Source organism: Pristiophorus japonicus, chromosome 4 (assembly GCF_044704955.1).
Source record: "Pristiophorus japonicus isolate sPriJap1 chromosome 4, sPriJap1.hap1, whole genome shotgun sequence".
Lineage (NCBI taxonomy): Eukaryota > Metazoa > Chordata > Chondrichthyes > Pristiophoridae > Pristiophorus > Pristiophorus japonicus.
In genome coordinates this window covers 38,622,954-38,639,373 of record NC_091980.1, presented here as the reverse complement: position 1 = coordinate 38,639,373, position 16,420 = coordinate 38,622,954, and the positions used below count along the sequence as shown (strand labels likewise).

General features: G+C 47.0%; 1 protein-coding gene across 6 annotated transcripts in view; it reads right to left on the bottom strand.

Annotated features, from left to right (window-relative positions):
- tenm2a (teneurin transmembrane protein 2a) overlaps positions 1–16,420 on the bottom strand; it is a 652,746-nt gene that overhangs the window by 83,383 nt on the left and 552,943 nt on the right. For all 6 annotated transcript variants that reach the window (XM_070878095.1, XM_070878096.1, XM_070878097.1 and 3 more), the window contains one exon: positions 6,821–7,082. In XM_070878095.1, coding sequence (XP_070734196.1) covers positions 6,821–7,082 — 262 coding nt within the window. The remainder of the gene's footprint in view (positions 1–6,820; positions 7,083–16,420) is intronic.

Below are 16,420 nucleotides of genomic sequence, written 5' to 3'. Positions count from 1 at the left end.
CCGAGTCTTACTCTCTCTCTCTCCCCCCAGTCTCACTCTTTAATGTGAACATTAAAATCTCCCATTATAATCATGTTTTTGCTATGTTTCCCTGATCTCGATATTTATATATACCCCGCTACATCACAATATCAGGAGATCTGTAGATGACTCCTGCCACAGTCCTGCATCCTGTACTGTTCCTTAACTCTACCCATACTGTTTCTAAGGCCCAATCATCCTTACTGAAATCCATTCTCTCTACTGTGATAATTGCATTGACATTGCTACTCCTCCTTTGCTAATTTCCCTGTTCTTCCTCAAGATCCTATGAACCTGGAATATTCAGCTACCAATTATGCTCAGCTTGTAGCCAGGTGTCTGTAATAGCTAAGTTGTCATACAACTTAAGCTGAAGTTGGGCTTCTAACTCACTTGTTTTATTTCTTACACTGTGAATTCATGCACTGAACTCCTCTGGGTAATTCTTCAGAAGTGATGGCAGTCTTTTTGATTTACAGTGTGGATTTTCCCTCCCAGTCCCCTAACAAATTTAAATCTTTCCACACTGCCCTAACTTACCTTTTCTGCAAGGAGACTGGTGCTTTTCCAGTTTAGGTGAATGCCATCCTGACTGTGCAGCCTTCCTTGAGCCACAAGTGACCCCAGTGTCCCAGGAATCAGAAACCCTCCCGCTACACATCCTTCCAGCCACATGTTGACAATCTTAGTCTTTCGCTCCCTGTCTGGTCCAGCATGTGGCACTAGGAGTAATCTAGAGATTATGTCCCTGGAGGTGCTTGTCCTAAGTCCAGAACTTGAAATTACTTGAAATACCTTTAAAGAACCTCAAACCTACTCCAATTAATGTCATTGGTTCCCACAAAAATCATGACCTACGGCTGCTTGCCTTCCCATTCCAAAATCTTTTATATTCACTCTGCGATGTGCAAAAATCTGACACCTGAGAACATACTATTTAGAACTCTGGATCATGCCTATAAAATAAACTATCTATCCGTCCAACTACAGAATCCCTCACAATCATCACTCGCCTATTCTTACCACCTATACTGTTTCCCCCATGTTTACTGCCTTGTAGTCATTCATGGTTAACCTCCTTTGTACACATCACTGGTACCGAAATAGGTATAGCTATTAAACAAATCCACAGATGAACCCCAGTCTACCCTCACCTAACGCTTCCTACCCTTTGTTGATGTTCATCCAATCTCCTTTGCCAACATCTTTACTCCGAGCAACCTGTGGGGTGACCACATCTCCAAACTCCGATCCTGCCACATTTATATATATGTTTAACTCAAGGTATTTAACCCAAAACTATCCCCTCTGACCTTCTCCTCGCTCAGCCCGAAAGATAAATCCTCAGCAAAGGCCTGAGCTTCATACCCTTATGCTCTTGTGTGGGACCTTGTCGAAAGCCTTCTGAAAGTCCAAATATACCACATCAACTGGTTCTCCCTTGTCCACTTTACTGGAAACATCCTCAAAAAATTCCAGAAGATTTGTCAAGCATGATTTCCCTTTCACAAATCCATGCTGACTTGGACCTATCATCTCACCTCTTTCCAAATGCGCTGCTATGACATCCTTAATAATTGATTCCATCATTTTACCCACTACTGATGTCAGGCTGGCCGGTCTATAATTCCCTGTTTACTCTCTCCCTCCTTTTTTAAAAAGTGGGGTTACATTGGCTACCCTCCACTCGATAGGAACTGATCCAGAGTCAATGGAATGTTGAAAAATGACTGTCAATGCATCCGCTATTTCCAAGGCCACCTCCTTAAGTACTCTGGGATGCAGTCCATCAGGCCCTGGGGATTTATCGGCCTTCAATCCCATCAATTTCCCCAACACAATTTTCCGACTAATAAGGATTTCCCTCAGTTCCAGTAGAGTGGACAAGGGAGAACCAGTTGATGTGGTATATTTGGACTTTCAGAACGCTTTCGACAAGGTCCCACACAAGAGATTAATGTGCAAAGTTAAAGCACATGGGATTGGGGGTAGTGTGCCGACATGGATTGAGAACTGGTTGTCAGACAGGAAGCAAAGAATAGGAGTAAATGGATACTTTTCAGAATGGCAGGCAGTGACTAGTGGGGTACCGCAAGGTTCTGTGCTGGGGCCCCAGCTGTTTACATTGTACATTAATGATTTGGACGAGGGGATTAAATGTAGTATCTCCACATTTGCGGATGACACTAAGTTGGGTGGCAGTGTGAGCTGTGAGGAGGATTCTATGAGGCTGCAGAGTGACTTGGATAGGTTAGGTGAGTGGGCAAATGCAAGGCAGATGAAGTATAATGTGGATAAATGTGAGGTTATCCACTCTGGTGGTAAAAACAGAGAGACAGACTATTATCTGAATGGTGACAGATTAGGAAAAGGGGAGGTGCAACGAGACCTGGGTGTCATGGTACATCAGTCATTGAAGGTTGGCATGCAGGTGCAGCAGGCGGTTAAGAAAGCAAATGGCATGGTGGCCTTCATAGCGAGGGGATTTGACTACAGGGGCAGGGAGGTGTTGCTACAGTTGTACAGGGCCTTGGTGAGGCCACACCTGGAGTATTGTGTACAGTTTTGGTCTCCTAACTTGAGGAAGGACATTCTTGCTATTGAGGGAGTGCAGCGAAGGTTCACCAGACTGATTCCCGGGATGGCGGGACTGACATATCAAGAAAGACTGGATCAACTAGGCTTGTATTCACTGGAGTTCAGAAGAATGAGAGGGGATCTCATAGAAACGTTTAAAATTCTGACGGGTTTAGACAGGTTAGATGCAGGACGAATGTTCCCAATGTTGGGGAAGTCCAGAACCAGGGGTCGCAGTCTAAGGATAAGGGGTAAGCCATTTAGGAATGAGATGAGGAGAAACTTCTTCACCCAGAGAGTGGTGAACCTGTGGAATTCTCTACCACAGAAAGTTGTTGAGGCCAATTCACTAAATGTGTTCAAAAAGGAGTTAGATGTAGTCCTTACTACTCGGGGGATCAAGGGGTATGGCGAGAAAGCAGGAATGGGGTACTGAGGTTCCATGTTCAGCCATGAACTCATTGAATGGCGGTGCAGGCTCGAAGGGCTGAATGGCCTACTCCTGCACCTATTTTCTATGTTTCTATGCCTCCACCTCAATGAATTTCGAGCTCAGCATGACCTTCGTCTCCCGTTTTCAGAATTCTCATTCTACACGGACCCCTCCCTCTGTCCACTACCCTCTCTAGATCTTTTCATTGTGAACTGCCAGCATGACATTGGTCGTCTCAATTTCTCTGCTTCCCTGACTCACTCCAATCTGCTGCTCAGATCTCTTTTTCTGAACTTGCAGCACTACGCTCCCTCAGCTCCAACCCCGACTTTGTCATTAAACCTGCTGACAAGGTGGCACTGCTGTTGTTTGGCAAACCGACCTCTACCTTGCGGAGGCTGAATGTCAACTCCCTGACATCTGCAACCTCCCCCTGGACCATGACCCCACGAGCGAACATCAAGCCATCATTGACCTCATCTCCTCTGGACAGCTTCGCTCCACGGCCGGCAACCTCATCGTTCCTCAAACCCGCACAGCCCGATTCTACATCCTTCTCAAGAGCCACAAACAGGACTGCCCTGGTAGAATCATCGTTCCAGCCTGTTCTTATCCCGTTGCTGTAAGGACTCATAGAAACATAGAAAATAGGTGCAGGAGTAGGCCATTCAGCCCTTCGAGCCTGCACCCTTTCCTGCTTTCTCTCCATACCCCTTGATCCCTTTAGCCGTAAGGGCCATATCTAACCCCCTCTTGAATATATCCAATGAACTCAGAAACTGAGATGTTTCTCCTCATCCCAGTCCTAAATGGCTAACCCCTTATCCTTAGACTGTGACCCCTGGTTCTGGACTTCCCTAACATCAGGAGATTCTTCCCGCATCGAACCTGTCCAGTCCCGTCAGAAATTTATATGTTTCTATGAGATCCCCTCTCATCCTTCTTACCTCCAGTGAATACAGGCCCAGTCGATCCAGTCTCTCCTCATATGTCAGTCCTGGCATCCCAGGAATCAGTCTGATGAACCTTCCCTGCACTCCCTCAATAGCAAGAACGTCCTTCCTCCGATTAGGAGACCAAAACTGAACACAATATTCCAGGTGAGGCCTCACCAAGGTCCTGTACAACTGCAGTAAGACCTCCCTGCTCCGATACTCAAATCCCCTTGCTATGAAGGTCAATGCCTGCTGTACCTGCATGCTAACTTTCAATGACTGATGCACCATGACACCCAGGTCTCGTTGCACCTCCCCTTTTCCTAATCTGCCACCATTTAGATAATATTCTGCCTTCGTGTTTTTGCTCCCAAAGTGGATAACCTCACATTTATCCACATTATACTGCATCTGCCATGCATTTGCCCACTCACCTAACCTGTCCAAGTCACCCTGCAGCCTCTTATCATCCTCCTCACAGCTCACACCGCCACCCAGCTTAGTGTCATCTGCAAACCTGGAGATATTACACTCAATTCCTTCATCTAAATCATTAATGTCTGTTGTAAATAGCTGGGGTCCCAGCACTGAGCCCTGCGGCACCCAACTAGTCACTGCCTGCCATTCTGAAAAGGACCCATTTATCCCCACTCTCTGCTTCCTGTTTGCCAACCAGTTCTCTATCCATGTCAGTACATTACCCCCAATACCATCTGCTTTAATTTTGAACACCATTCTCTTGTGTGGGACCTTGTCAAAATACAAAACATCCACTGGTTCTCCCTTGTCCACTCTACAAGTTACATCCTCAAAAAATTCTAGAAGATTTGTCAAGCATGATTTCCCTTTCATAAATCCATGCTGACTTGGACCGATCCTGTCATTGCTTTCCAAATGCGCTGCTATTTCATCTTTAATAATTGATTCCAACATTTTCCCCACTACTGATGTCAGGCTAACCAGTCTATAATTACCCGTTTTCTCTCTCCCTCCTTTTTTAAAAAGTGGTGTTACATTAGCTACCCTCCAGTCCATAGGAACTGATCCAGAGTCGATAGACTGTTGGAAAATGACCACCAATGCATCCACTATTTCTCGGGCCACTTCCTTAAGTACGCTGGGATGTAGACTATTGGGCCTTCAATTCCATCAATTTCCCGAACACAATTTCCCGCCTAATACAGATTTCCTTCCGTTCCTCCTTCTCACTAGACCCACTGTCCCCTAATATTTCCGGAAAGATTTTTGTTTCTTCCTCCGTGAAGACTGAACCAAAGTATTTGTTCAATTGGTCTGCCATTTCTTTGTTCCCCATTATAAATTCACCTGAATCTGACTGCAAGGGACCTATGTTTGTCTTCACTAATCTTTTTCTCTTCACCTATCTATAGAAGCTTTTGCAGTCAGTTTTTATGTTCCCGGCAAGCTTCCTCTCATACTCTATTGTCCCCCTCCTAATTAAACCCTTTGCCCTCCTCTACTATATTACAACATTCTCCCAGTCCTCAGGTTTGCTGCTTTTTCTGGCCAATTTATGTCTCTTCTTTGGATTTAACACTATCCTTAATTTCCCTTGTTAGCCACGGTTGAGCCACCTTCCCCATTTTATTTTTACTCCAGAAAGGGATGTACAATTGTTGAAGTTCATCCACATGACCTCTAAATGTTTGCCTTGCCTATCCACTGTCAACCCTTTAAGTATCATTTAAGTATCAGTCTATGCTAGCCAATTCATGTCTCATACCATCGAAGTTCCCTTTCCTTAAGTTCAGGATCCTTGTCTCTGAATTAACTGTGTCACTCTCCATCTTAATAAAGAATTCTACCATATTATGGTCGCTCTTCCCCAAGGGCCCTTGCATAACAAGATTGCTAATTAGTCCTTTCTCATTACACATCACCCAGTCTAGGATGGCCAGCCCTCTAGTTGGTTGCTCAACATATTGGTCTGGAAAACCATCCCTAATACACTCCAGGAAATCCTCCTCCACCGCATTGCTACCAGTTTGGTTAGCCCAATCTATATGTAAATTAAAGTCGCCCGTGATAACTGCTGAACCTTTATTGCTTGATGCTGTCCCCAACCTCACTACTACTGTTTGATGGTCTGTACACAACTCCCACTAGCGTTTTCTGCCCTTTGGTATTCCACAGCTCCACCTATACAGATTCTACATCATCCAAGCTAATGTCCTTCCTTACTATTGCGTTAATTTCCTCTTTAACCAGCAATGCTATCCCACCTCCTTTTCCTTTCTGTCTATCCTTCCTGAATGTTGAATACCCCTGGATCTTGAGTTCCCAGCCTTGGTCACCCTGGAGCCATGGCTACGTGATGCCAATTATATCATAGTCATTAATTGCTGTCTGTGCAGTTAATTCGTCTACCTTATTACGAATACTCCTCGCATTGACGCACAGAGCCTTCAGGCTTGTCATTTTAACACACTTTGCCCCTTTAGAACTTGCTGTAATGTGGCCCCTTTTGCTTTTTGCCTTCCACTTTTACTTTTCTTCTTTCAATCTTTTGCTTCTGCCCCCATTCTACTTCCCTCTGTCTCTCTGCATAGGTTCCCATCCCCCTGCCATATTAGTTTAACCCCTCCCCAACAGCACTAGCAACCATTCCCCCGAGGACATTGATTCTGGTCCTACCCAGTTGCAGACCATCCACTTTGTACTGGTCCCACCTCCCCCAGAACCGGTTCCAATGTCCGAGGAATTTGAATCCCTCCCACAACCTTCAACTGCTGCCACAAAACACGTGGCTGTGAGCTGGATTTCTTCTTCCCCCATACTCGCCCCCTCCACCCGGTGTTTGATTAGCTTTCCACAGTCTTTACCGTGCACTTACCTGGGTCTCAGGAATAATAGGGTTCTGCCCGGGAGAGGAACTAAAGAAAGTCGAAAGTGGCGAAGAGACAAGGATTGGTTCAGGCCGCACAAATCCGCTCAGATCACAGCTTGGAATGGTGTTTTCCTCGGTCTTCAACACTAGGGTGTTCATAGCATAGAAAGTGTTCCACGGAAGCCAGACTGTGCGCTCCTGGCTTAGGAATGGAGCACGCTCAAAGTGCAATGTAAGCGATGCACCACCATTTGCAACCAAATCAAATCTAAGGGGAAAATAAAAAAGCCATAATTGCAACAAAAGCCAACCTGACATCTAACTACACTATTTTAGAATCATAGCAGCATCGCATGGTTACGGCACAGAAGGCGGCCATTCAGCCCGTCGAGCCTGTGCCGGCTCTCTGCAAGAGCACTTCAGCCAGCCCCACTCCCCTGTCCTTTCCCTGTAGCCCTGCAAATCTTTTTCCTTCAGGTACTTATCCAATTCCCTTTGGAAAGCTGTGATTGAATCGGCCTCCACCATCCTTTCAGGCAGTGCATTCCAGATCCTAACCACTCGGTTTTGGTTCTTCTGCCAATCACCTTAAGTCTGTGTCCTCTTGTTTTCGACCCTTCCGCCAATGAGAACAGTTTCTCTCTATCTACTCTGTCCAGATCCCTTAAGATTTTGAACACCTCTATCCTCTCAACTTTCTCTGCTCTAAGGAAAACAACCCCAGCTTCTCCAGTCTATCCACGTAACTGAGGGGCTTCACATCCTTCCTAAAGTGCAGTGCCCAGAATTAGACACAATACTCCAGTTGAGGCTGAACCAGTGCTTTATGAAAGGTTCTTCATACTTCTTTGCTTTTGTACTCCATGCCTCTATTTATGAAGTCCAAAATCCTGTATGCTGTTTTAACTGCTTTGTCAACCTGCCCTACCACCTTCAACAATTTGTGCACATATACCCCCAGGTCTCTGTTCATGCACCTCCTTTGGAATTGTACCCGTTAGTTTATATTGCCTCTCCTCATTCTTCCTACCAAAATGTATCACTTTTCACTTTGCTGTGTTAAATTTCAGCTGCCATGTGTCCGCCCATTCCACCAGCCTGTATGTCACTATCCTCCTCGCTGTTCACTCTGCTTCCAAGTTTTGTATCATCTGCAAATTTTGAAATTGTGCCCTGTACACCCACATCCAAATCATTAATATATATATCAAGAAAATCAGTGGTCCAAGATCCGACCTCCGGGTAACACCACTGTATACTTTCCTGCAGTCTGAAAAACAACCGTTCACTACTACTCACTGTTTCTGTCACTTAGACAATGCTGCCACTGTCCCTTTTATTCCATGGGCTTCAACTTTCCTGGCAAGCCTATTATGTGATACTTTATCAAACTCCTTTTGGAAGTCCATCTCCACATCAACTGCAATGCCTTAATCAACCCAATGTGTTACTTCATCAAAAAACTCAATTATTGACATCACATAGCCTCAAGCATCATTATCATCACCATCAAAGCATTTTAAACTACAAAATTCTATGGGCTAGAAATTCGGCGATTTTGGCGAAAACCTGGTCGGCGGAAAATTTGGAGACGGTTTGCGGCGGCACTATTCACACACCGCTGGAGAGAAGAGCGCCATGCAAGACTCGAAATATCACTTTTGCCAAAATTTGGTTCTGACCACACCCGTATTTCGGATGAAAAAAAACGCCAAGGAAAAAGCTGTGTTGCAGCCTTTGGATCAGCGATAAGTATGAAGACCTGTAAAAAAAAGTTAACATTTTTATTTTTCAATTCTTTTACAGCGATTCGCTAGATAAGTGTCTGGTAAAAGTTTTGTGAATTTTTTTTTTCTTTTTTACAATTTATTTTTAGATGTTTTTCTGCCCTCCCTAGGCCCAACTCGCAGCAGTATCGGGCTCAGGCTAAAGTTGGCGAGGATCGCAGCTTGTGCCGCGAATCCTCGTGCAACGCCGATTTTTACCGCTGCACAAATTAAACCTTGAATTTACAGCCTCATAGCGATAGCATTGCGATAACGATAATTTTGGCGAAAAAATACAATTATCGCTGAGGAACAAATTTCTAGCCCCTCGTTTATTGCTTGACCATGCAAATAGAATTATGCACTTGAGAGCAGTGAAATAGTCAAGAACTTCTGATGATCTCAAGACACCAATGAATTATTTTCTGCATCCCAAATGCAATATGAGGTTTATTTTTTCCATAGTTTACTTCATGCTGTATTTGATGCACAGTGCACTCAACAATCAGTGTATGTCCCATGGCGTTGTTCACAAGCCAGATGATGCATTGTTTTAGAAGAGCAGAAGTGTTACAAAATATGATGTACAATGTATTATTCTAGTGCTGAGATGAAGCTGTGTGTATTCTCACATCTCCCTTCAAGGTGACAAAGTGCGATTGCTGTAAATAAAAACAATGAGGTCAATTAGAGGTTAATTGCTGTTAGCAAGGAAACTCTGAAGATTGGTAGGTACTTCTAAATTCTCAGCTCAGGTTAGAAGAAACCAGCTTAACAATTATTGGCCTTTTCCATAATTTTGATATTTTGAAATGTGATGTCTGAACTGTGATGGGCTCAGAATTGTTTCTAATATTAGTAAATTGCCGATAGCATTGCTCACAATCAGTTGAAGAATTAAAACATTATTATTCTTTGAATAAAAACAAAAATAATTCTCCTGTCAGCTGGATGGGTTTTGGATATCTGCCAGTATAACTATAGTGAAAATGTGTGCAGGGTAGCATAGCCACAGCAACAATGGGCCCAAGTTTCCACATAATTTGCGCCTGATTTTTAGGAGCAACTGGTGGAGAACGGACTATCTTAGAAATCGCAATTCTCCACATTTTTTTTTCTGCAGTTCTAGTCAGGTAGAACAGTTCTACTTTGGAACATTATTTTTTCTTCAAAAGGGGACGTGTCCGGCCACTGACGCCTGATTTGAAAGTTTCCAGAGTGAAAACGTACTCCAAACTAAAGTAGAATGGAGCAAGTGAAGATTTTTGTAGAACTGAAAAAACCTGTTCTACACATTAAAAAATCAGGCGCAGGTTACAAATTAGGCGTCCAGAACGAGGTGGGGGGGGGAGGGAAGTCATTAAATTCTATAATAAATCCTTATTTATACTTATACAAATATTATACAAATAAATCCAACCTGAATAAATATTTATAAGCAAAGAAAAGATTAAATAAACCATCTTCCTACCTGTGTGAAAGTGCTTCAGGCAGGCCTTTCGGGACCGAAGGCTGAACGGGCCGACCCGAGACATTGGGCAGGGCCCGTCCCCAGCACCAGATTTACAGGTAGGTGGCATTGGGTTGGGTCGGGTCGGGGAGGTTCAGTTCGGGTGGGGGGGCGAGAGGGAGAGGGAGAGGGAGAGGGAGAGAGAGAGAGGGAGAGGGAGAGGGAGAGGGAGGTCAGGTCGGATCCAGTCCGGGAGCGGGAGTCGGGTCGGGTCGGGTCGGGACCAGTGGGGGGAGGGGTCGAGTCGAGGGGCGGGAGCGCGGGTCGGGTTGGGTCCAGTCGGGGAGCGGGAACAGGAGCGCGGGTCGGGTCCAGTCGGGGAGTGGGAACAGGAGCGCGGGTCGGGTCGGGGAGGCGGGGAGCGGGAACAGGAGCGCGGGTCGGGTCGGGTCGGGTCCAGGCGGGGGGGCGGGGAGCGGGAACAGGAGAGCGGGTCGGGTCGGGTCCAGTCAGGGGGGGCGGAGCGGGAACAGGATCGCGGGTCGGGTCCAGGCGGGGAGCGGGAACAGGAGCGCGGGTCGGGTCGGGTCAGTCGGGGGAGGGGCGCGGGTGTCGGGTCTGGTCCGGAGACGGGGGGGGCGGGGAGCGGGTGTCGGGTCTGGTCCGGAGGCAGGGGGGGGGGGAGCGGGTGTCGGGTCTGGTCCGGAGGCAGGGGGGGGGGGAGCGGGTGTCGGGTCTGGTCCGGAGACGGGGGGGGCGGGGAGCGGGTGTCGGGTCTGGTCCGGAGGCAGGGGGGGGGGGGGAGCGGGTGTCGGGTCTGGTCCGGAGGCAGGGGGGTGGGAGCGGGTGTCGGGTCTGGTCGGGGGGGGGAGCAGGAGCTGGCCGTGGGAGGAGCCTTATTCACGCAGCCCCAGTGAGGCCATTCAGCCAGGGCTAGGGGCTGCGTGCTTCGGGCCCCTCCCACACAGTTCGGCGCCTGGAGCTACTGCACTTGCGTGCCCACTGTAGCGCGCATGTGCAGAGGTCCCGGCACTGTTTTCAGCGCAGGGACCTGGCTCCGCCCCCCCCACAGCTCGTGCTGGCTGCGCCGAGGGCCAGAGGACCTGCAGGCAGGTGGAGAATACCGAGGATTTTTTTAGGCGCACTTTGTGGCGCGAAAAATGGGCGTCCAGGTCGGGACTGCTCCGTTCTAGGCGGGTGTGGAAACTTGGGCCCAATAAGTGTACATTTCATATTTCAAATAAATTAAATTAAAAATATGAAAAAAGTGTGCTGCTGGACCATGAAGCTTGGAGACATACCGGATGGGCCAATGTGAGAATTATATATGGAATTATTGAGGGAGGAATGTGAGTGGGATCGGCCACTGGTGGCCACACATTGCGAAGTGAGATTGTAGGTGCAGTGTTTCCAGTGTGAGGTCACCACAGATCAAAGTGGGACCATGGCTATAGAGGGGCTGGTAATTCCCACATAGGGCTACCACAGATGGAAGTGAAGCCGTGCATGATATGAGAGGGGGAAACCTGTAGCAAAAGTTGGAGAAGGGCGAAGATAAACCAACAATTGGGGCCACAAGGCTGCTACAAGTGGACTGAGCGAGGTCAGGAAAGGTCTGAATGGAGGTGGGAAAGACTGAAAGGAGGGCTGAAAGTGGGGGAAAGGAGGAAGGAGTTTGGCCGTAATTGGCTTCAACATTCCTGTACGGGCAAGGAAAAATGTCAACTTGGATTTCCACAGTTTATTCCTATCCAGTGATCCTTGCTGGAAATATGTACGTGTGGGTTATGGGGTGAGGACAGTATTGAGCTTGGCTATGATGACATAATGGAATAATAGTCTAGTGAGGGTCACTATCCAGGTTCACACATGAACAATAACCAGTTGATGAGTGACCAGACCACCATCCCCATACATAAGAACATAAGAAATAAGAACAGGAGTAGGCCATCTGGACCCTTGAGTCTGCTCCACCATTTCCTAAGATCATGGCTGATCTGATCCTGGGCTGAGCTCCACACCTCCCTTCCCGCTCCCCATAACCCTACATTCCCTTATTGCTCAAAAATCTGTCTATCTCCACCTTAAATATATTCAATGACCCAGCCTCCAGAGCTCTCTGGGACAGACAATTCCACAGATTTACGACCCTCAGAGAAGAAATTTCTTCTCATCTCAGTTCTAAATGGGCGACCCCTTATTCTGAAACTATGCCCCCTAGTTCTAGATTGCCCCACGAGGGGAAACATCCTCTCTGCATCTACCTTGTCAAGCCCTCTCAGTATCTTAGATGTTTCAATAAGATCACCTCTCATTCTTCGAAACTCCAGTGAGCAGAGACCCAACCTACTTAACCTTTCTTCATAAGTCAACCCCTTCATCTCAGGAATCAACCTAGTGAACAGTCTTTGAACTGCTTCCAATGCAAGTATAGCCCTCCTTAAATAAGGTGACCAAAAATGTATACAGTACTCCGGGTGTGTCCTCACCATTACTCTGTACAGTTGTAACAGGACTTCCCTGCTTTTATACTCTATCCCTCTTGCAATAAAGGCCAACATTCCATTTGCCTTCCTGATTACTTGCTGTACCTGCATACTAATTTTTTGTGTTTCATGCACAAGAACCTTCAGGTCCCTCTGTACTGCAGCATTTTGTAATCTTCCTCCATTTAAATAATAATTTGCTTTATTATTTTTCCTGCCAAAGTGGATAACCTCACACTTTCCCACATTATACTCCATCTGCCAAAGTTTTGCCCAATCACTTAATCTGTCCATATCCCTTTGAAGATTTTTGTGCTCTCTTCACAACTTACTTTCCCATCCATCTTTGTGTCATCAGCAAACTTGGCTACATTACACTCAGTCCATTCGTCCAAGTCATTAAAATACATTGTAAATAGCTGAGGTCCCAGCACCGATCCCTGTGGCACCCCACTAGTTACAGTTTGCCAACCGGAAAATGAACCACTGATACCAACTCTCTGTTTTCTGTTAGTTTGCCAATCTGCTATCCATGTAAATATATTATCCCCAACCCTGTGAGTTTTTATCTTGAGCAGTAGCCTTTTATGTGGCACCTTATCGAATGCCTTCTGGAAATCTAAATATACCACATCCACTCATTCCCCCTTATTCACCCTACTCATTACATCCTCAAAGAACTCCAGTAAATTCATCAAACATGATTTCCTTTTCATAAAACATGCCGACTCTGCTTGACTGTGTTACGTTTTTTCCAATGTCTCGCTATTGATTCCTTAATAATGGACTCCAGCATTTTCCCAACGACAGATGTTAGGCTAACTGATCTATAGTTTCCTGCTTTCTGTCTGCCTCCTTTTTTAAATAGGGGCGTTACATTTGCAGATTCCAGTCTGCTGGGACTTTTCCAGAATCCAAGGAATTTTGGTAGATTACAACCAATGCGCCCACTACTCTGCAGCCACTTCTTTTAAGACCCGAGGATGTAAGCCATCAGGTCCAGGGGACTTGTCCAGCTTTAGTCCCATTATTTTACCGAGTACTTTTTCTTTAGCGATAGTAATTGTTTAAAGTTCCTCTCTCCCTGTAGCCCCTTGGTTATCCATTATGTTGTGTATCTGTAAAGCATGTACTCCCATGTTCCACCACCAGGGAGCTCATCCGCTGAAGTCCCAAGGGATCCCGGCATCCCTTGGGAGCACTGTATATAAGCCGGCCCCCAAGGCCTCTTCCTCACTCTGGAGTGTCTTATTAAAGATTGAGGTCACTGTTACTTTAACCTCCCTGTGTGCAGTCTCATCTGTGTTAGGAACACAATAACTGGCGACGAGAATACGAATCCAACGCAAAGATGCAGCAAACTGTGGGTATCCTGGAGAAGTTCTCGGAGGGTGAGGACTGGGAAGCCGATGTCGAACGGCAAGACCAGTACTTTGTAGCCAATGAGCTGGACGGAGAAGGAAGAGCTGCAAAAAGGAGAGCGGTCCTCCTCACAGTCTGCGGGGCACTGACCTGCAGCCTCATGAAGAATCTTCTGGCTCCGGTGAAACCCACAGATAAGTCGTATGAGGAGCTGTGTACATTGGTTCAGGAGTATCTTAACCCGAGGGAGAGCATGCTGATGGCGAGGTATCGGTTCTACACGTGCCAGCGATCTGAAGGTCAAGAAGTGGCGAGCTACGTCGCTGAACTAAGGCGACTTGCAGGACAATGTAAGTTTCATGGCTACCTGGAGCAGATGCTCAGAGACATTTTTGTACTGGGCATTGGCCACGAGACCATCCTACGAAAACTTTTGACTGCAGAGACACCGATCCTCAGTAAGGCCATTGCGATAGCACAGACGTTTATGTCCACCAGTGATAACACCAAACAAATCTCTCAGCACAAAAGTGCTAGCAATGGTCATAAATTAACTGGCACTGTGTTTGCGAGCAGAAATGTACAGGGCAGATCCCACGAGTCTGCAACTGCCAGCAGGCCTCAGGTGACCCAATTGACTCAGAGTCCCCAACAAAGAATGAATGCAAGACAATTCACACCTTGTTGGCATTGTGGAGGCTTTCATTCAGCCTATTCATGCCACTTCAAAGGGTATGTTTGCAAGAGCTGTGAAACAATGGGGCACCTCCAACGAGCTTGCAAACGAGCTGCAAGCTCTGCAAAACCTGCTAACCATTACGTAGCAGAGGAAGATCGGTCCATGGTGGATCAAAGCAATTTCGAGCCTCAGAAAGAGGAGGCAAATGCTGAAGTACACGGGGTGCACACATTTTCAACGAAATGTCCACCTATTTAAAACGTAAAATTGAATGGCTTACCCGTAGCCATGGAACTGGACACTGGTGCTAGCCAATCCATCATGAGTAAAACGATGTTTGAGAGACTGTGGTGCAACAAGGCATTCAGACCAGCTCTGAGCCCCATCCACACGAAACTGAGAACGTACACCAAAGAGCTTATCACTGTGCTGGGCAGCGCCATGGTCAAGGTCACCTACGAGGGCACGGTGCACGAACTGTCACTCTGGATTGTCCTGGGCGATGGCCCCACACTGCTTGGAAGGAGCTGGCTGGGCAAAATCCGCTGGAACTGGGATGACATCCGAGCGCTATCACATGTCGATGAGGCCTCATGTGCCCGGGTTCTGAACAAATTTCCTTCCCTTTCTGAGCCAGGCATTGGAAACTTTTCCGGGGCAAAGGTGCGGATCCACTTGATCCCAGAGGCACGACCCATTCACCAGAAGGCCGCGAGCGGTACCTCACATGATGAGGGAGAGAGTGGAAATCGAGCTGGACAGGCTGCACTGCGAGGGCATCATCTCCCCAGTGGAATTCAGTGAGTGGGCCAGCCCGATTGTTCCAGTACTCAAAAGTGATGGCACGGTCAGGATTTGCGACGATTATAAAGTAACCATTAATCATTTCTCGCACAGGACCAATACCTGCTACCTAAGGCAGACGACCTATTTGCGATGCTGGCAGGAGGCAAGATGTTCACAAAGCTCGACCTGACTTCGGCCTACTTGACGCAGGAGCTGGAGGAGTCTTTGAAGGGCCTCACCTGCATCAACACACACAAGGGACTGTTCATCTACAACAAATGCCCGTTTGGAATTCGGTCGGGCTGCAGCGATCTTCCAGAGAAACATGGAGAGCCTACTCAAGTTGGTACCACACACGGTGGTCTTTCAGGACGACATATTGGTCACAGATCGGGACACCGCTGAGCACCTACAAAACCTGGAGGAGGTCCTCCAGCGACTGGATCGCGTAGGGTTGCGGCTGAAGAGGTTGAAATGCGTCTTTGTGGCAACAGAAGTGGAGTTTTTGGGAAGAATGATCGCGGCGGACGGCATTCGGCCCACAGACACCAAGACAGAGGCTATCAGGAACGCGCCCAGGCCACAGAACGTCACAGAGCTGCGGTCGTTCCTGGAACTCTTCAACTATTTTGGTAACTTCCTATCGGGGTTAAGCACCCTTTTAGAGCCCCTACATGTGTTATTGCGCAAAGGTGAGAACTGGGTATGGGGAAAAAAACAAGTAATTGCTTTTGAGAAAGCCAGAAACATTTTATGCTCCAACAAGCTGCTTGTATTGTATAACCCGTGTAAAAGACTTGTGCTAGCATGTGATGCGTCGTCGTACGGAGTCGGGTGTGTATTACAACAAGTTAACGTTGCGGGGAAGTTGCAACCTGTCGCCTATGCTTCCAGGAGTTTGTCTAAGGCCGAGAGGGCCTACAGCATGATTGAGAAAGCGGCATTAGCGTCTGTGTTCGGGGTAAAGAAAATGCATCAGTACCTGTTTGGTCTCAAATTTGAGCTGGAAACCGATCACAAGCCCCTCACATCCCTGTTCGCTGAAAACAAGGGGATAAATACTAATGCCTCAGCCCG